This window comes from Amblyomma mixtum, chromosome 3 (genome assembly GCF_055824585.1).
Source record: "Amblyomma mixtum isolate Tamu chromosome 3, ASM5582458v1, whole genome shotgun sequence".
In the NCBI taxonomy this organism is placed as follows: Eukaryota; Metazoa; Arthropoda; class Arachnida; order Ixodida; family Ixodidae; genus Amblyomma; species Amblyomma mixtum.
The window spans coordinates 56,108,192-56,129,431 of record NC_143014.1 but is presented as its reverse complement, the minus strand read 5'-3'; the positions used below and the strand labels follow the sequence as shown (position 1 = coordinate 56,129,431).

Genomic DNA, 21,240 nt, shown 5'->3' with positions numbered 1-21,240 from the left:
TAGTTGTATCGTTGCTCACTGGGGTGATTCTCTCTCAAAAGCAGAGGAAGATCTTGTACACAGAACGCAGCACGCAAAAATTGAGGTAAACTAATTCAAGCGGAAAGTGCTAAAGGAAGCCTGCCCTCAGCTTGTTTACGCCGTCACATGATGGTGATCCGTTGGCCAGCCACTGCCCCTGCATGAAATGCGTCATTCGAAGTGATTTTCTCCCCCCAAGCGGGTCCAAATGCCTCGACGCCATTAAGCATACCGCGCTTCGAGACACGGAACCCAGGGGCGCTAGTTTTGCGTTGACGGCTGAATCGACAGTGCTGCAGCGGACGAGAGGTGGCTCTCTTCACGCTGTGTCCCTAGCAGGCGGGCGATTGGCGAGCACGCATCGCAAGCAAAACTTGCAGATTCTGTCCCAGCGCCCTCCCAACGGCGTTTGCTTGACGAGGTGTTTGTAGAAGAGATAATCTTGGGTAGCTTCGTCCTTCTCGACAGTAATCACTCTCATTCCACACATTACTCATCGCATGCGACCTTTGAATTTCCCTCTCTGACGCAAGAGGCGACCAGCGGTGTTCCCCCGCCATTTCATCCTCGGAGAGACAAGGTGGCCCCTTCACGTACGCGCTTCGTATCTGTGGAACGTGACGGCTGTGCACTCAAGTGTGTTCTGACCTCATCTACGTCCTTGAACATGGAAACAAGAACCCAGTGTCTTTTAGAATCCTTTCTGGCAAAGACCGCCGAAATGGAGTTGCCAGAATCCGTGGCAGACTTGCGAGGCTCAGCCCATTCGCTCAAGTACGCGAGTAGGCTACGCCTATGAAGCGTGGGGAACATGCAGTGCCTCCTGAAACCACCATCCTAATCGGCAGCCAATGTTTGTGCCTTAATTCACAGTGTCCCAACAATTGTTACTTTGATCGGTGCTGAGATGCGTTGTTTTCCTGTTATCGCCGGAGTGTGTAGAGCCGTGGAACTGCGGTATATGTCGGTTTTGCTCATTTAACTACATAGTATCCGCCGCAATGAGAAATAGACGCTCCAAGGGCTGTGAAGAAAGTCATACAACGGAAACTTATAGGTTGTGCTTGTCGTCTGTAGTTGGAAGCCTCGTTAGGAAAAAAAAAAAAAAAGAAGTTGCCGCGGGGACATCAGTGGGTGAATCCAGGCAGGCAGATTGCCACTTGTGGTTCTACTGTTGCCACTGGTTGGCCCAGGTCCTCGTTGGCCTTTCCCCGCCCACCGGCATTCCCGCGCGCCCGTCCCTGGGCGGTCCGCATCGGCGAGAGAGAGGCCGAGTGGGAGGGGAGGCGCGACGCGCGCGCCTCTCCGGTTCTAGTTTCGAAGTCGAGCCTGGAATCTTGGGGCGAATTCTTTCGCGCTGGACGATCGCCTATCGGCAGGGACATTAGAGCAATGTGACTTCAACGTGCGCACTATCTGCGGCCGCAGCGATAAAGGTGCCGCTCGCGGGCTGATAGCATTCGCTCTGCCGCCCGGCGGCTCCACGCAGTCTGCCCGCAGTCGGCGTCGTTCCGAAGGGAGCCCTCGCCTCTCGCTGGCCGTCGCTGTCACCGCGCTCTTCCACGCGGCACCTTTCTTGCTGGGCTCCGTGGTGCGCAACAGTGTGAGTATGTGCGCGCCTGTTGCACGCACTGTCTTACTCCGAGAGCCGCGCAAACGTTTTGCGAGAGTGCTCGCGTTTTGCAACCGCATGCGTCTTGCTTTCCGCGAGTCGCGGCGGCCGCGTACACCGTGGATGGCGACAACGTGAGCACCGCTGGCGGCGCGCGATTTCACTCTCCAACGGCGCTGTGCGCGGAACTCTTGCCGCACATTAGCAGCCAGCACATGGCCCCGTAGTTGTCGAACACCTCTAGCCGTTGGGGCGTCGCTTCGCGAGGTTTTCGGGCTGTCTTCGAAACTTACTTGTGCTCAGCGTAACGCCGGGCACCCGCTGGCACGTGCGCCGAGTGCGTCGCAGTGCCTAAACAAAGGAAATAGGGGTTACGCGGTGCTATTATGGGATTTACTCTGCACTTACTTCAATGCACCTGTCTAGCACTTAATTTGGACGCGACTACTCGCGTCCATTAGTAGGAATACTCGTCGAACTGTCAATATGCTTCCAGTGCCTCATTTCTGTGATGCAGTCGCTAGACTCAAGTAAATGAGACTTTCCTTTCGTCAGTTCGACAGGGAACAGCTTCGCTGAACTTAAACAAAATCTGCCATGTCCTGTCAGTTGCTACAAGAGATGAGGAGATGCCAGTTTTTGGACATCACGAACCGGGGCGCTGCTCTTCTCTTTCGATCTGAAATTTCTGCAAACTTCGTAATTCGCTTTATAAATATTGCCAGTTTCATCTGTTGTCAAATGTCGGGTGTGTTTGAAATATATGTTTTGCGCTGTTAGCAGAAATCGTTTCTCTTCTCGTCGTCTCTTTGCTGACTTCTCGCCGCGTTCGATTCACGCAATTTCACGCCTTTGCCTTGATTTTTCTCTCGACGATGTTGATAGTAAACACTCTTAGCAACTGCGAGCAGGCCTCATTTCTCTTTTATTTTTTTCAAGGCCTGATTGTTCTCTGTTTCCTTGGTGAGGAAGTCAACACGGAAGGCGTTCTGACTTGTATTGTTTTCATTGGTGCTATTCATAGCCCAAGAGTTAAAGACGTAATATATTTACCAGTTGTTGTGGGTACACACTCATTTGTTGAAAATATTCCGTTCTAGTATCATGTGACACTAATTTCTAGGCTGTTAATCACTTTCCTTCCAAAAGCTACGCGTTTAGTTTGTACACTTTGTTCTTGTTCTCTTACGATTGCAACATACCGCGCCTGATGCCATGGCAGCTTGTTTTTCGACACCTATTAATCGAGTTAACTACTTATTCGCCAATAGAACGCCCGCGATGATGTCTTAGGATACTTGAATTCTTTCTGAGCTTGTCACGGTACTTGTGTTACCAGATATCAGTTGTATATACTGCTACGTGAGAAGGGTACAACGTCGTCGGGGGGAATACTCTTCCTCTCGTTTGTCTGCAGGCAGTTTGACGTCGTGATGACGTCGGAGTCATGCGCTTATGAGGCTTGTGAACTACGATCAGTACACCCGGATAGAAAACAGCTCTTTTTTTTATGCCCAGGAGCTGACATAAGGAATAAATAAATGCTAACTATAGCAGGATGCGGTCTGTGTAGAAGCTGCACTGTTGTTCGAAAAGTGACAGATATGTGCGTCGAAGGCTCCGCGGCAAGCACAGAGAGCTTTTGTGTTCAGCAACACCGCTACATGTGAGAATGATCGTCGGTGTGCAGCCCCCAGAGCAGCTTATGCGTCGTTTGGGCACAGAGCCGCGCGTTGATAACTAGTGAACCGAATGATACACTTACCAAACTTATCGTGTGGCTTAATCACGAAAGTCACACACGGACAGTTCAGAATGTGATGATATGCCTATAAATCGTCCCTAAAGCATGGTGAAAACAGAAAGACGATCAGAAGCGCTAACTGCTGGGCGAATTGGTTCATGGTTCAGCATAAAAAACGAGGCTTCGTCGTTTATATTTAACTATTTATTTTTCTTTTTATTATTTGACTTTTCATTTTGGCTTGTATTGTTTAAACAGAAGAAACTGACCTTCGTGTCACTAAATAGACAGGCGTTGGGCAAGAGCAGGTTGTTTATTGAGTTGTCGACGCGCTGCAGAGCCGTGACTAATATTTCGGGGATTAGGATGTCTGAGCAGACATGTTTGGGACTTGGTTCCGCTTTAGGCGGGCTTCGCTACGGCTCTTCAACACCTGTTATCAGCACTTGCTCAGCAGCACCGATAATTAGACGGTAAAAAAAAAAGATTAAAAATGCGCATTAGAGCGCCGAGCTGGACGTCAGTGCCTTCTTTGTGCTAAAAAGAGCCGAGCTGCGCCGGTGTTGATGCGCCAACTGCCAGCGGGCCTCCTGGGGCTCGTGCCGTGTCGATTGTGACGGCGCGCACTGCTTGACTCTACCACGCAGCCCTCGCGGTGTCTGAGCCGGAAGACCAGCCCAGCCCGAGCGCAGCTGCAAGCTCAGCGGGATCGGAACCCAGCACGGAGCTCGAGTCTGCCTCCCAGGCTCTGGAGACAATTGGGGCTGCACCGTCAGAAACCATGCTGCTCCTTGAATCACCGCAGGTAAGGCGCCCTCCTTTCTCTGCCGATAGTGCGCTCGCGGGCGCCCTGCCAGCAGCGCCGTCTCTCGCGAGAACTGTTTGCCCTGCCCCGATTACGGATGTTTTCATATCGAGTGCCGAGCTTTCCTACGCATGGCAAGAAAACATTGCGTTCGCCAATTGGGAGTAGTAAACAAAGTGCAGTAAGAAAAGAAAGTGAGGGAGAGAGGAATGACGTTAGAGCGTGGGCTAGCTGCGCCAGTCCTAGATACATAGTCTTGAGTCTTATACCTAAGACCAGCAATTTAACGTGCTCATTGCAAACGCCCGCCACTTGAAGGCTCCTAAGTGCTTTCACGTGTGCTCGTTCTTGGCTGACATAGTTCATACAAGCTGGGATGGCAACGCTGTTCGTATTCGGCACCCATAAATGTGTATCTGCCCTCCCCCCTTTGTCCCCCCTCCCCAGTCTTGTGCGGTGGGACGTGTTGTTATCTTGCCTTTTTGTAAGTTCGGCTTTCTTTCGTTGGTGGCGCAGGTGCTAAGCAACATGAAAGGGAACGCCTCATTATCATACAACCAACAATTGCTCAGGGAGTGTAAGCGAAAAGCCTAGTTCTGTTTCCTTTGCCTCGTTTATTTCTCTAGATGAATCATTCCCATAACGTTTTTTTTTTTGTATCAAGTTCGACTCGAAAGTAAGGATCAACTTGATTCTTGATAATGAGCTCACTGTTTTCTTTCATACTGCTTGTATGCCTGTACACAAACCTCTACGCATGACGGGCTTTCCTTGCTTTGTACGCGTCACGTATGAATTCCATGCTTCGACGAGCAGACGAGCTGGCATACGGGGTCTGTGACGGAGAAGCATGGTGGGGAGGTGTGGGAATGCCCGAAGCGCCGAGCGTCCGCGCTCAGCAGGTCACGGCGGCGCATGGTCACTGTGGGATACGTGGCGCACTGCCCCATGCCTCGTGGCTCCAAATGCTACGAAGCAGTGGGACCTGCGCCACGAGAGCGATATTGAGCGTGCGGCATCGAAATTGGATGATATCCAACGTGCCCGGAGATACTGCGGCAAGCAGAGACCTGCGCGTGCTACCCGGGAGGCGTTTTGTCATTGTTGTGCTATCGGTGGCGCAAACATCGCGCCGCGCGTCCGCTAATGCAATCTACGACATTTGGGCGCTCTCGGCTTGGAACTGCGCCGCGAGGGGGTGGCGTGAGGTGGGAGGAGCGCCGTCGATCTCTGGCTCCAAGGCCAGATGTGCAGAACAGCCCTTTTGTTTGGATTTTCAGCGATAGCACAAATATGCATAGTGTATAGAGAAGTCGCACCCTTCTCCGAGCCAAGCCAGCCGCACCGATCGGTGTCCGTGGTTTGCACTCATATTGTTGCTCACCACAAACGAGTGTCCTGCGGCGACCATATCACTCCCGCGGTCCCACTTAGTGTGTTTTGCGAATTTATTTTTCAGCTGAACGTCAAGAAAAATCAGCGATCGTTCTGTAAGCAAACATACTGGTACTTACAAGGTTTTCGAGTGTCTCGGGGTGGCGAACATTTGCCTCACAATGGAAGGAGCACGGTATAACTTTAGATAACGTATTGCTTTAGAATTAGCATCTTGCGATACGACAAAGTAACACCGCGTCTACGTGTGGTCCGCAGCAGAAATATTTGGCCCGAACAGTTTGTCACGAACCTACTGGGGAGACCAAGCGAACCTCAATGCCAATGTGTGTAGCCGCGTTGCTCACCTTTTTTTTTTTTTCGGGCAATTCATCATCATCAGCCTGACTACGCCGACTGCAGGACAAAGGCCTCTCCCATGTCTCTCCAACTAACCCTGTCCTGTGCCAGCTGCGGCCACCTTATCCCCGCAGACTTCTTAATCTCATCCGCCCGCCTAACTTTGTACCATCCCCTGCTACGCTTGTCTTCTCTTGGAATTCAGTCCGTTAACCTTAACGAACATCGGTTATCTCGCCTTCGCATTATATGCCCTGCCCAAGCCCATTTCTTCTTCTTGTTATATGTTCCCCATTTTTCTAAAAATCTTAGAACCGTAAATGTAGACCCCAGTTTAGACTTAAGGCACGATGCAGACGCGTGTACTTTCCAGATTTACTATTCCGCTACACCTGCAGTCTGCTATTAAAATCTACGCGTTGGAGTTGCTGCCGCACCAGCTTCCGGTCGTGACGTCGAACGTCTCCACTTCTACATGCGCGTAAATCTAATGGCTGTCGAAAGAAGAAAAAAATGCTTGTGCTCATATGTGCGAGAGGGGTCTAAGCGACGATGTGAGGGCTATTTTCAGTCGATAATGCTCCCACTAGCACGCCACTGTATTGAGTAACTCGTTGCCATTAGCGCCGTTGCTCTATAGCCAAACTGCCATCATAACACGCGGCTTCAGCGCGCAACTTTCTCCGGGCTCAAGATTAGCCGTCTGTTTACAAGGAACTACATATACTTCATTTAGTCGCGATACAATGAAGCGCCATTGCAAAGGGAACTCGGGCGACGGCTCCGCCGGTGGGCTCAAGAAGTGGTGCTGCGTCAAACGCATCTCTCAGTCTGCACCGATTGTGCGCACAATAGCAGGTGGGAATTCCAGCTTCCCTGTCGCTGGCAAGATGGAGCGCAAGAGCAGCCGCCTCGAAAACACAGACGTACATCTCTCACGAGGAGCGTGCCGGTTGACATCGAAAACAAGTCGTTAGCTTGCGCTAATACATCTCGGCGGGAATCGCTGCTTGGGGGTTTGCTACTGGCAAGTGGTAATCCACGTTTCGACACACGCCGCGGAGGCACCGCACATGTGCGCCTTATGCTGCGCGGAGAGCGCATTACGCCTGAGGTGCCGCCGATACGAAATGGCCGACTGGTTCGAGTGAGAGCTGCCACTGCCATGTGGTTCTGTAGAGTTCAGGACTGAGCGCGGCGTATCTATTCCTTGAATACGCGCCCAAGACAAAAAAATGATGGATTTGTGTTGTCAGGCCAAATGCGTTTGGCTTTCACTTCGGTTCCGGTGTTCAGGTCGAGTGTTCCCGGATGCCAGTGCTTCAGATAGCGATAATGGGCTAATGTCCATATTGGTCATTCTCTGCTTTATATTCATAGATCTTTGGAAGTCCTCAAACCACTTATGGCGCAGTGGTGCAGCGGTCAAGCGATGCGCCGCTGCCCTTCTGTGGCAGGTGCTACCATCGGTGGGATTTAATTGGGTTGCGACCCAGGTTGCTCCTCCCGAGCAGCCTTTCGCGACTGAGCTGCCACCTGGCAGGGTGGCAACTGAATACTTATATATATTTTACACATATAGATGTATACATATATTTTCTAATCAATTAACTTCAAATGATTACCCTATTAATCTGCCATTGATGAATATAACACATTAAAAAACATCCCCTATGCTCCTGGTTTCGCTTACTGTTAGGTCCCGCCATATATATATATATATATATATATATATATATATATGTAGTCTTCTGCGTCTCTCATAGCCTCAGTCGCTTTGGGACGTTAAACCCCATAAACCAATATATAGTCTTCTTCCTGGTCCCAGGAAGAAGGCCGGACCCTATCTAAACGTCAGTAAACCCTTCTTATGTTTGTTTTCAAGCGTGTGTCAGTCTAATTTATCAGTACATAACTTCTCGTTCATAGTGCTTTCTCGCAACAGTTTGTATATATATATATATATATGCGCACAAGGGCAGGTTGTCCACCACCCGGTGGGCAGATGAGCAGCCTGCCACAAAGCAGGCTTCAAAAAAACAGACACACAAACACGCAACGGCTAAATGCTGAGAATGGCCGCTATTAATATTAATGCTAGTGCGCTAAAAAGCAAAACTTCAGCTTTGCAGCTAGTAAGCTCACATGGCAAGGAAGGCATTGTGACAGGGCGTGGCATGACGGCAGCGAGGCCAGATTAGCTGAAGCCCAGGCAGTGAGCGCGCTGGGCTGTCTCCGCGATGCAGTATGCACAAGAGGTGGGATGCAGACCATAACCGATCATATCTGAGCAGTTTCTTCCCCTATCTTTCGCGCTCATAGCCGTTTATTGCAATAGACCGTCAATTGGGCTGATGCGAGGCCTTCTATCATGCCGGGAAGCTGACCAAGGTTTGGTTAGATTTTATAGGGTTTAACGTCCAAAAGCAACTCAGACTATGAGGGACGCCGTAGCGGAGGGCTCCGGATAATTTCGGCCACCTGTGGTTCTTTAACGTGCCCTAACATCGCAGAGTACACGGGCCTCTAGAATTTCGCCTTCATCGAAATTCAGCCGCCGCGGCTGGGACCGAACCCGCGTCTTTCGGGTCAGCAGCCGAGCGCCGTTACCACTGAGCCACCGAGGCGGCTAGAAAAAACGCCTAAGGAACCAGATGCCTTATAAATTAAACGCGATGTTCGAAATCTTGTCGCTGCCCAAGTGACTGGCATATCTCCATGCGTCGGGTGCCTCTCGCGCTGACGAAATAACTTGGAGGATCTGCGCCCGCTGCAGTTTATGGGAGGACATGATTCGCGGTTCCCGCGCATGGGTGCTTCTGCGTCGTGGCGTTCGGCCGTGGGCCGCGTGTCATGAGCGCCGCGCGTCAAGCCCACGTCGCGTGGCAGAGCCGCGGTGGCAGAATCGCACGTCCTCGAAGCTCATGACAGACACCTGCATCGCTGGCGCGTCGGAAATCCAGGGCGCCTTCAAACAATGGGTTGCGTTACGTGCAGGCTGCGCTTCGGGGTTGTTCCTGCACAAGCGAGGCGCGAATTTGTCTTATTTCCATTGTGGGGCGCGGTTTCTTCTTCTTCTTTTTTTTTTTTTTTTTTTGGCGTCAGCCGTCAGGAGCCGATCGTCGCGGCTGCCGCATGGCGCGGAGCCGCGCTCTTGCACGTCTTGTCGCCTCGGGAGTGAATTTCCTCCGCTCTAGATCGATGGGCGATGCCTATTCCTCATTTTCTTGTCCACACCTGCGCATTTTTGTTACGCGCCGAAGCCGGTCGGAAGACACGAAATTTGCCGTCTCTCCTTGTGTTTTTTTCTTTTCTTTTGCAAGGATACCGACGCGTCCCATGACAATGGTCAGTGTCTCGCAACGCCGGCCTTTTTTTTCTTCGCCCTCGATCCTACCTTTGGCCTGCGATATCGAGAGCGTTACTGCCGGGATTATGGCCAGGTACAGTTTTGGTCTCTTGCATTTCTTTTGCCGCGTGTATGTACTTCGAGGCGGTCGCATTGTGGCGCTTTCAATTGAAACGATTTGACGGAAGGCTATCCGCACGCGCGGCGCCTGGTGATGAATGGGCCTGTGCGCAGCATGCCGCGGTTGCGCGGAGCCCGCCTCGGCGACTCTGCAGGCTGCGCCGCCGCACGTGCTGCGCGATCTCGCCGAGTCGCGCCGTCCTGGTGCCATAATGCGCCGCGGAGAATAGCTACACTCACTCACGGTGATGGTTGCCTTCGGACCAGCCACATTACTCCAGAACGACTGCCCGCATGAAATGAGCGACGGTCAATCGAAGTGCGAAATTATACGACATCCCGCACCTATTTCGGAGTTATAGCTAAGCACAGGCTGAAAAAAATGAGCCGACGCTGAGCTTAAAGTGAGAGATTATGTGGAATTACATTTTATGGGAATGCTCGGACAACTGGTTTATTCTCGTAAACTTTATTCGTTTTTGGCTTTGTTGGAAAACCCTAGTATGTGGCTATGCGTTCCCTGCCAAGCTCAGCGACGTGGTTCCCGAAAATCTTGCTCGAGCGTAATGAGCACTGCTAAACTCGTCATGCTGTTGAGGTCATCCGACCTGCTAAATGTAAACACTAGGCGTTCCTCAGCTATGTAATTCAGCGCTCACAGTGGATCAAAAAAGTCCAAAGCATCTTCGTCAAAAGGCCTTCGACAAAGATGATTTGGCGTTTCAATTATCGCGGCAGTTGTCTTCTTTCTTTAATGCCCCGCTCATGAATGCGCTTCTAAATTGTCGCGTTCCTGTTATTGTACGTGAGCCTAATGTGTCTTTGACTTTTGCTACTGGTACAACTGTTCTGTGCCATAGCTTACGCCATCGCCAAGCAGATCCATCTTGGGAAACATTGCTGCAGTGACCTAGAGAAGTGGAATGAACTTTAATGCGAGTGCCGTCAGCTGTAGTGGCAGTGCCAACGTCAAAGCGAACGCACCTTTCAATGTTTTCAATGCAGTTTCTTACGGCGCCTCTAAACATGTCTCGCGTTGGCGTTGGCGTATCACGATACTCAGCGCCGTCGGCCCTTGGCGATCAACACCTCTTGCGTAGGCAGCTACAAAAGTACGTTTGGAGGAGGAGGAGGGGTAAATATGACGTCCAACGAGCCTCCATCGCAGAACAAACCGTTCTTGTTTGCGCACAGTGTTCCTCGTCGTCGTGCTGCGTGTCTGTGAAGGGTGGTCACCACTGATGGCTGCTCGGTGTTGCTGCCTAGTTGCGTAAGGGTCACTCATAGCGCAGCCTCAGAGTGAGACATAGCCACCCCGGACATCGCGGACGCTAGCGACCCCAGTTCGCGGTGCAATCGAAGTGTTCGTGACGTCGCGCCGCTTGCTTCGATGATACGAGGTTCGCTCTCGAGTTATCGTTACCTTGCGCGCCCTAAAAGGCGCGCCGTGTGCGGCCACATTTTCTCGCTCCCCGTTCGTACGGCGCTTATCGCCATTAAAATACGTGCGGGAGTAAAAATAGGGGGGCCTCGGGCCGCAGCTGGTCCGCCGTGCTCCCCTCCTCGACCATCGGGAGGATATCGCTATCTTTCTAAAAGAAGCGCGCATGCATGGCTATCGAATGTTTACGTTGCCGGCGCTGATAAGATGAGCTCAAGTGAGAAATTCCATTCCCAGAACGTCAACAGATAAGTCCCGCGCGCATAAGTGCTGCGCCGTCGCGCGTGCAACGGGACCCCCGCGCGCGCACACCGCTTGCATCACGCCGGGTCCACTAGTGCGTCCGCCCGCCACTCGAGGCCGCGAAGCCCGCGCTAATCGCGGCCCCCTTTCTTTTTGCGCTTCCCTCTTCACGAGTTGTTCGCGCCTTCCTTTTTACCACCTTTGCGTCGAGTCGCTGGCACTTGTAGCAAAAGCGCTTACAAGTAGTTTCTTTATCATCGATTTCTTCGCCTACGCCCACTTATGTCGCGCTAAGAATGCCGGACGCGACGCACGGGCCCCACGTTGGTCCTCGAGCAAGCACTCGGACAATGTTCGTGCGTGTTATTGATGACAGGCCACATAGACACGAAGCACTCGAGTTAAAAGCCTGTGTGCGAGAAAATTACACATTCGGCACTGGGCCAAGTGCTGAAAGCTCTACCTCTTCCCTGAGATCAGCGACCGTCGTGGTCATCATAATTGCGAAAGAAAAAAACACACCTTCTTAGGCTAGCTGCACGCAGTCAACTTCCGCTTTCTTCGCAGAGGTGCCTCGCTATCGAACGCATAAAACTGTCACGTGCTCTTATTTTTAATACGCCCTTAAATGTTTCATTGCTAATCAACATTAAACACTGGGCTATTTACTACACTGAGGCCAGCAAGCCTTGCGCCTCTTGTGAGCATTGTGACCTAAAACAGCGCTAGCGGAACGCCACGTTCTTGTACTCAACACTTTGACGTGTATAATTAGCGATAAAAAAAAATTAGCAGTGGCTTAGCTCTGCTATGCCAGGATATACGTAGCGTGAGGTGGAGGGCGAGGTGTCCACATCTCGGCGGACACCTGAACCAGAGGGAAGGCGCATAACTGCCCTCCTGTAACAGTGGACACCTCAACCGTGCTTTAAGCTAAGTGGCGGTAGTGACAGGTGTGCGCTGCATGCGTTGGCATTGACAACGTTGTGCCAGAAACGCGACGCTGAAGCCATAGGCCGTCGGCGTTCGTTGTGTTCATTGGCGTTGGCGTCCGATCATTTAAAGGAAAGGAAGGCGAGCGCGCGCGGCGAGGCACGCCAGCTGTGCGTAGTGACGTCACTTGCTCCTCGCGCATGCGCAGCACGGCTCTCCAAGAGCCACGCGAAACTGCTCAACCTCGGCCAGTGTAGCTCACGCTACATTTCTGGCTGCTGCAAAAACTATCTTCTCCATACTGCACGAAATTTGACCTCGCCGAAAAGCGCTCATTGAGTCTCCTACTATTTTCTTTAATTCGAAGATATTTACGTAATTCACTTTGTCAAAACAATTAAAGGGGTCCGCGGAAGAAAATTGGAGGTCAAGCCCACGGAGCCAAGTAGATAGGACCGCTGATTCTGCTGATAACAGCACGTGACTAGTGGTTCATCGGATGGAGCATCCCAAAGATGGCGTCGCGACGTAATCCGAGGCCCTCGTAGAACGCTGTGGGCTATCTGGCCGTCCCTGCATTTTGTTTCGCAGCAGTGTCGACAGGTGGCGCGTCGACCAATACCGTGCCTGCGAGGAGGCTAAAGAAAGGGAGGATCCCTGCAAAAAGGCGCGTCGATGAGCGAAGAGGAGACTTGGGGGAGGAAAGCAAAGGGAAACGCTGAGCGTGTGAGGGCAGCGCGGCATTATCGGCGCGCGTCGAATGCATTGCGGCGCGCTCGAGTGGGCGCTCCAATCTTACTCCGTTGCGACGGCAGGAAAGTGCAGCTGGTACTCTCCGCCGCTGCTTCCCTTTTCCCCGGCGCTCTCTGCGCATGACCTGGTTTTGCGCCGCGCTGCAATAATAGGCGGGCGGCGCCGCAATCTGGTACAAACTCCTTCCGGCATTGGCCAATCAAGGAGTAATGGTTTAACGGTTAAACAGCGAAAGGTATGGGATACGCGCTCTGAGGATAGCTGCATCGGCCGAGAGAGGAAGTGTCAGTAAAGTGTCGTCTAGGACCGGTTGATGTCGACGGGCAGAGCTGTGGTCGGTGCTGATTGATAATTACTCGCTTAATTTGCGAAGAATGCTAAACCGCGCGCGAACGGGGCGAAAACGAGAGAACATTCAAGCAGACGCTGTATGTCAACACTTTTATGGGTGTCTGCTCGTTTTATTTATATTCCGTGCCCTCAAACGCCGCCGCATTTTAGAGACAAGTGGGGATGAACAGAAAAAGAAAGCAAACAAATAGTAAGCAGCATAGTGGGTTAAAAAGTAATAAATATGCGCCATGAAATACACAAAAATCGAAAAGAAATAACCCACAAGAAATACGCAAGCAAAAACTGCATAATGAAAAGCATCGAAACTATATAAGACGCATAACTTCAACAACAAAAGGGGAAATAAATGAATAAAAACCGCGCAAGCAAAAATATCGAAGCTGAAACAACGCGGCAATGCGCGCTGTTTCTGATTTCCACTGAAGGAAGGAAAACGTCGATCTGGGAGGAGTTATGGGAGGAAAGCGATGACGAAAGAAAGCATTCTCGCCACCTAACGCTCGTCTTGTCAAGCATACCACACTCTCTGTAACACCGCTCTCGTTCCTTGCATGTTCCTTTGCCACACCTGAAGACAAAGCGCTGGCTGTGGAACTTTTAGCTTGCCGTCATGCTTCAATCTCCGCTCATTACGCACCCATTATAGCTCACATGGAGCCCTTGGCTTAGGTCGCATCGCCTGGCAGACCGCTGTCCCATATCCACCAGGTCCTGAACATCGCCATCGGATGCTTATATTTGTTTACAAAAGCTATTTTCTCCTTCTCCTCGCTGTTCCATAGCCGGCTAGTTTTGCCCATAGCGTAGCTCCTCCAGCCTTTGCGTCTCTATATCGCCATATTGTAAGCACTGAGGTGAGCCAGTAAATGCCACCGCATTCCAACCAGTTATCACAACGATTTCGGCTGCAGCTGCTTTCAGGCATCAATTATTTGCAGTTTTAATGAGGCTATGCAAAACATTAAAACTTCTTTTACAAAAAAGTCGCCTAACATTGAACGTTATACCTTTTCTTTGGCGGCTTTGGGACTTTTTAAGGTCACCAGCACAGAGCGTAGACGAGCCTGACATAACAGCGGCCACGCTGTTACGTCGGGTGCTGCGGTTCGCAGAAATGCGTGCTGCAGCGGCCTGTAGGGCACGAGGTTCTTGCGGTAGTGCATTCAAGAAGGCCCACTGTCAGGAGAGGAGTAGCCTCCTCAAAGTCTCGTCCCGCACTGCCGAAGGGAAAGATTTGTCTCGCTCTCTCTCTTTGTCTCTGTCTCTCTTTGTCTTTGTCTCGCTTTGTCTTTGTCTCTCTTTGTCTCTCTCGACCTTCTCGCTTAGTCTTCGAGGCAGCAGCCGCCCACGCGCTCTTAACGCAAGCCAAGGTGTTGAAATGGGCTAGTTGGTACGTAACTGAGTGCAAAATCGCCGCTTGAGCAAGACGCACGAGCTCAAATCAAGACAACACACAGCGCGTCTTGTTGCGTTGCCTTGCTCTGCGCTCTCGTGTCCCCTATAAGTAGCGCTGTTCGCATTCAGCTCTTTAGCGAGCAGCTCTCCAAGATTCCAGTGACGCAAGACACGAACTTGCTTTTTTTCCCTCGGAGCTCGCCGCGCTGGCGTGACATTATTTGCGCTCGTGTGAGGGGCTGCCTCGTCATCTACGCGGCTTCCACGCCGGCGTCTGATTGGCTAGCGTTAGTAGATTTGCTGTCTCTCTTTTTCCGGCCCAGTTTAGAGGAGAGCACTGCGCAAGACTGATGAGATGCGCGGGGTATAGAAGATGGCCCCTCTTTCTTTCTAATTGCTTTTGTCATCCCGAAACATCCCAGTTGTTTGCTGCGACGTTGGGATAGCTGATGCAAGAGCTACCACGCTTCCCCGTGATTCCTGAGGGCAGAAGCACGCGCCGCGAGAGATTAGCCATGTCGGCCGTGGGGTCTGCTTCAACAGCGGTGTTCAGCCGGCCTCGAACGTACCAAGTTCGATGGCATAGAAATTAAAGGACAGTTCTCATTTGCGTGATAAAATACGTACCTCTGTTGGAACTAACCTGTCTTATCCTGCTCTAGAACCTTGATCTTGCTCGAAGGGAAACTTATATCGAGAAGAGCATGCGGTATAAGCAGATTGTTCTCAACGGAGGCGTGAGGGAAATTAAAATGAGTCGCCGCCCACTTTTGACAGAGTCTTCCTCACTCCCCTCCTGCCGCGGGTATACGTACGCGCCGCTCCCAGAGCTCAAGATCCCTTGCGTGATTGATAGCTCAATTGTGGATCTCCTCACGCAGTTATGCATTTTCGCTGGGGATGGTAAATATTTTCGTGTCCATCAAGAGCTTAACTTCGTGACATTTCGTATGCATCGCAGCTGAGGTGTTGAAGCGCCTACTTCATAGCGCTGGGCCTGGGCTCCTTCCTCGCCGAGGCACGACTGGTGCGATTCAAATGAGACGCACATTTCGGTCCGCAACCTTGAATCGGGTTCCTTAATAAACCTGGGCACGGACTATTACTGCGGAGAAGAGAGTAATTCAGTCACTTCCGGTTTTTTTTTTGTTAACCAAGCAATTGCTGGGGAAAAATAAATCGCGCGTACAAAAGAAAGAGCTCGTTCTGAAAACCGAGAGGAATGTGTTGTTCTCGCCGCCGTTAAATGTCATGTGGCAACAAAAAGACTGGTATTGGAAGCAATTGTTGTGCGAAAAAAAGAGATGAAATTGCACACTGAACAGCGGGCTACTCTGCGAATCAGTTGCGCCACGCGGAATAAGTTTTGCCACACCGTTGCTGACAGGCTTCAAACAAGGGGATTAGTCTTTGTCAACGCACACCATCTGTACTGCGCCTCTAGCGTCACAAAGCGATTCGATCGCCAGGCACGACCAGCTGACAGCCGTATTGGAAAACAAAGTCGAAATGCACCTTATTACGGCGAAACAGCGCCGACGGCAACGACTAAAGTAAGAAAGACAGGCGCTCAGCAGCAACGGGCTCGTTTTATTGTCGTCGTCGCCGAAAGTAGGAAGAGTGATTAGGGAACGCCACAAGTGTTGGAGGCGCAAAAGTGACGCCGGCGCAGCTTCGTTGCGATATCGAAACCAGCGACCCCGTTTCGCATCTTGCCACGAAATTCGCTTTTCCTTAGACCCAAGCATAAAGCTGGGAAGCCGATTTATACGCACCAGTTCTGAAGAAAGTATTATATGTGCTCCAAGTGTCGCATGAGACACCTTTGCTGTTATTTGAGAGTGAGCATAATGAGGTCCAGTCAGCAGACGCAGGACTGCCTCCATTTTTTCTAGATTCATTTGCCCTTTTCCATGTCGTAAAGCGGCGCCGTGTCCGCAGCCCGCCGCCGCTGTCGCGCTGACGCGCCGGCAGGTGGGGCTAGCGTACAGTCTCCAGACGCGATACGCTGCCTCACTGTTGCGGCCTTGCGGCTCCCGACAGGCGCGCGTTGGCGACCTGGCAGTCACGCCGGGCCGTCAAGGCACTGCGTAATGAATTCCCAGAAAGAGGCTCACAACTGACGACTATAGCATTGGCGCAGTGAGGGGTGCTGGAAGCCTTCCATTCCAGTGCACCTTCCAAAAGTCTGCTGGGGGCGCCAGTCGCGACTGGATCGAAGTGTTCCTTCAGCAGTTCTCTTTTCATGGCGGACCAACCACGGCTGTGACAACCTCACGTGTCCGTACTTCACTTTTGAGCCTGCGCCGATAGTAATAGTTTGGGTTACTCTGACGTGAGGTCTTGCCCGCAACCGCACAGAAGACGTCCACCCTTTCTGCCTTAATGCCGATGTCGGCAAGCACCAGACACTATCTGGTGTCACGAATGAATCTGCGTGAGCTTGTTCCCGGCAGGCTTCGCCATGCAGCAACTCATCTCAGCAGTCGCAGTGCGGCACATACGGAACACCTTGACGATCTCTTCCGGTTGCTGGCTGAAATCGAGACGGGCTGCTTTTCCGGCCGCTGCGACTGGCTGCTGCTGGGAAGTTCGTTGTCATGTTTTTACACACACAATGGCATATTACTGCTGACCAAGCCGTGCAATCATGCGTGCAGTGCAATACCGTTATGAAAGCTGCCCCCCGTTCTTTTAACACTTTCGGGCTGCCGCTGCACGCTAATAAGTAATTCCTATTCAAGCAAACCACAGACACCTACTTCATGCGGTTTTGTTAAAGCGATTATGTGCAAAATACGCGCACCCTTGAGGCCGCAATTTCAGAGGGGACTCACTGCTGCGGAGAGTTGTAAACAGAGCTTGCATAATGCCGTAAGCTTAAAGGCCAGTGATTGAACTGCATAATTCGGGCCCACTTGAGCACAGTAAACCCGTTTGTTCTTTATTTTGACCAGGAGCGGATTGCTGCATTGTTGCGTTACTGCACTGAGGCTAATTCCTCGTTGGCGGAGAAGAGGCAAGCGGCTTCTCGACGATGTCATTACTTGTACGTTTCACTAGTAAGATCATTTTGCTGTTTTCTTTTATTCAGTATTTTTCATCACCTGCGCGATTTCGTTTAAACGCTACCTTAGCCAGTTCCTGAGAAACACCAGGTAATGTAAAAGCGAAACAGCCATTGTAACCTACGAGCGTCCCAAACAAGGGACTAAATATTTACCCCGTTTTACATCCAGACTAGATGCATTTCAATAGAGTGAGTACTCTACGACGTAGCAGAGGGCACTGATTGCAACAACTTATCCTCTCACATCTTGCTAACGCTTGGCAGGGTTACTCTGACGAACCATGAAAATCCATGGAAATCACAAAATCCCAAAGCAGGTTTTTCGACGTCTTGTAAAGAAGCTTTTTTATTGTTGCAACAAATCTGGATATCCAGCAGTGATTTCAAGTGTATTTCTAGCATGTTAAAATCGCTTTTAGAGTGGTCTCCGCATGAAATGTACGCTGAAGGAGATGAAAGATTTAGACTTGCTAGACCTAAAAGTGATCTGACTGGGAGCCAGAACGACAGTAAGAACTCAATTCACTGAAATGTTAGTTGATGCCGAACTGTGGCCGCAACTTTGGCTAAATCCAATGCTACTGAGCCCCTCAAGCACTGGGAATATAGCTGCTAAATTGCCCCCATTATTCATATGCATTCAAGTGCACGTAATTTGCGCATGAACTTCGGTGCAGCATGAGCCAAACAATAGCCCGTTCGACAGATCTGCAGGCGTAGAGAAAAAGCACCGTCTTCTGAAAACTTTTAATTTCATTTCAAATAGGCACTTGGTGATTTTCTAGCTTTGAGTATTTTAGTGAGATGCGAATTATCTTTATCACCTTGTTATATCGTAGTTTGCCGTCTTTTTTTCCTAGGGGGGGGGGGGGGGGGGCGCGGGGGAGGGAGGGAGGCATATGACAAATAGTAAGCCCTCTGCGTCACCGAATTACCGAATTCGATCGGAATAAATGAGGCCCATTTATCCACATGCAGTGGACTTATAAAGGATGGCGTGCAACCGAACCTTTATAAACGATGCAGCTTCTTCCTCTATTTCTTCCATCCATGATCCACCCACATGAAGGCCACCCCACCCCCGAAAATAGAAAACTGGCTACGCCACTGGCCACACTGGAGACGAAATCGTCGAGCCTCGACTTTCGGTCATTCTCAGTCGCAGGAAATTCCCCGCAATCATTGCTTGCATTCATATTGCGGAGCTTTAGCCGTACCGGCTTATCAGCACCGAGTCCCTGAGAAGTGCCCATTTGCTGGGCAGCGACAATACGCTTTTACTGCAATCAGCGCAGAGACCTTAGCTGGCGCACTGCAGTGCTTGTCTTCCGCAATCGCACCGAGCGACGGGAGGAGCCCGACGAGGCGAGCGTCCGTGCAGAGGCACATGGACGTGGGGCCATTGTTGCGCATACTTGTGCGTGTATAGCAATTAGCAGTGGGGGTAGAAACAACGCCGTAGCGTGCAGCGCCCGCTATTGTCTTTAGTTCGGCTCATATCAAGTGCGCATAACGATCTCATTTGCTTCTCACGCCTGGTTTATTCAGTTTGTTCTCTTTGTTTGCGAGGTGCACTGAATGCACCGACTTTCTGGCCTCAAAACTGTGACTTCAGATCCACTAGCAATAGCGAGAAATGGGCACACACTCGTGGTACAAAATAAAAGCCACATCCCAAACAAGCAGAATAAGCGTTTCCGTGAGCTTTGCTTGTGTTGCCAAGCGCCTCGTAAGCTCTTCTACTCTGTTGCCTGCTCGCACCGTGCGCAAATCAGAAAGTCACGTGCGAGTTGCTGACATATCGCCTGCCTCTTTTGCACTTATCGGCTGACAGCTCGACTGCATTAGCTAGGTCGTGGATCTTGGTAACAATCGTTGCTTAACGTCTTAAATGAGGGAACCCGGCAGTTCTGTCGGACTCTTCCTCTCGTCTGCATCTTCCGCTTCGTGCTTAATTTAATCTTGCGAACCAAGTTAGCATTGATGACAAGCTAATCCAGGCTGGAAGTGACCGTTTCCATAATTTTTTCCCTGCAGGTGTCAGCTACCTTTGATTTTATTTTTTTACAGGCATCCTGTCATGCATGAACAGTATCGTCGTGTATAGAGCAATATCTGTGTCACTGCCGTAATGCTTCCAGCATGCATTCCTACCAAAAATCATTGCCACGGACGCGGTAGTCGGATGACAGCGGAACTTTCATATAAAAACAGCAGCCGAAGGCAGGTCAGTGAGCGTAGTCGTACAGGCAAACAGTCGTCATTCTGGTCGCTTGGGTTCGCATCTGTACTTCAAGTAGAGACACCAGCCCACGCAGTTTGTGAATACTTACTATGAACTTTGCCGACCGTTCGCTTCGTGTAGCATTTGTCACGGGCCTCTGGCACTTCGACAGACGACAAACGGGTTTGGCCAAGGGCTCCGAACACCGGCTGTCTTGATTTCTGGGTGTTCTCTATCGTTCGTCTTTTCTCTCTCTCACTTTTTATCGAAGTGGCCGTTAACCTTCCCTATGCGCCGCGGGAAACGCAAGCTCAGGGCTGGCTTGCGTCATTCGCGAAGCCTTCTAAAAGCCGTCGGTCCTGTGAACACGACGCACTCGACTCGATTGAGTGCTTTCCTAGATATGCGCGCCCCACTCGAGACGTGCTTCGTCGAAGGAACATAGGCGTGGCTCGCTAGGGGCGTACACACGCGTGCCCTCGGGGAATCGCAGAAAAGCCCGTTCAGGCGGGGAAAGCGTCTGGTCGCCTGCGCCTATCAGGGAGCGTGAGATGGCATCCAGAGGTAGCAGCCGAGCGCGAAAATCTTCACAGGCGGGTGTTATCAAACGATGCTTGGCGTCCCCGCTGTGCTGCGGCACCTTGCTCTCCTCCGCCACAGCCAGACGACCGACCGTCGGTCTCGGCGCGAGCGCACCTCGGGCCGTCGCGGCGAGCAGCCGGCGGCTCGCCTTGCGGCGCAGATGACACGCGGAGACGCGTGGCCCCATCGCTGGGGATGAAGCGCCTCGACCTCGTGTCACTGTCATTTCGCGCGCATCAGGCGAGGGTGCGAGGCGTTGAGCTCTCTCCCCGGGGGAGACGGATGGCACCCCATTGGCGCCGTTGACGTTGGTCCCCGCATGACGTGCGTGTGCACGCCCAGCACCTGCTGCTCGCCCTGACCACGTCTCTAGCCTTTAGCGCTAAGCGATCGCTGCTGCCGCCGCTTGCGTGTGGACAGGCTTTTCTCCCCCACCCCGCGCCCTTTCCTTCCGTCCCTCTTTCCTCGCCATGACATGCATTGTCTCTGGCACCTGCATCACCACTGGACATGTAATCCTTGACGCGACCGATTATATGCAACCCGCGGCTGCGCTCGCGTTCATTGCGAAGACAGACGGCCGCGGATGGAATTGGACGCGGCTCTTAGCATCCAAGGCGCCTGGCACGGTCTCGTACGCAGAGCTCACGTAAGGCTCCAGGGCCACCAGCCGCGGGTGGCCGGACCCGCGGCTGCCACGTATCCGCTCGGCCACTGGCCGCGCGGTCCGGCTGCCTCGGCCCTGGCCCGCTCCTCAACTTGCGACTCGCTCTTTTGCTTGCCGAGGGCGCTCGAGAACGCTGCGCGGAGCCAAGTGCGTCATCGAGTCGTTTGCGCATTTTCTTCGCGCTCTTGTGGCT

At 51.7% G+C, this 21,240-nt stretch overlaps 1 protein-coding gene across 10 annotated transcripts in view; it reads left to right on the top strand.

The window, feature by feature from the left end:
- Positions 1 to 21,240, top strand: part of Hr38 (Hormone receptor-like in 38) — a 42,324-nt gene that overhangs the window by 5,978 nt on the left and 15,106 nt on the right. For 2 of the 10 annotated variants that reach the window (XM_089579259.1, XM_089579263.1), the window contains exon 2: positions 4,025 to 4,182. In XM_089579259.1, coding sequence (XP_089435385.1) covers positions 4,159 to 4,182 — 24 coding nt within the window. In that variant the 5' untranslated portion in view covers positions 4,025 to 4,158. Of the gene's footprint in view, positions 1 to 3,344; positions 4,183 to 17,483; positions 17,554 to 20,104; positions 21,195 to 21,240 lie in introns of those variants that run through there. The other 8 variants (XM_089579260.1, XM_089579264.1, XM_089579261.1 and 5 more) reach the window with 8 other exon arrangements.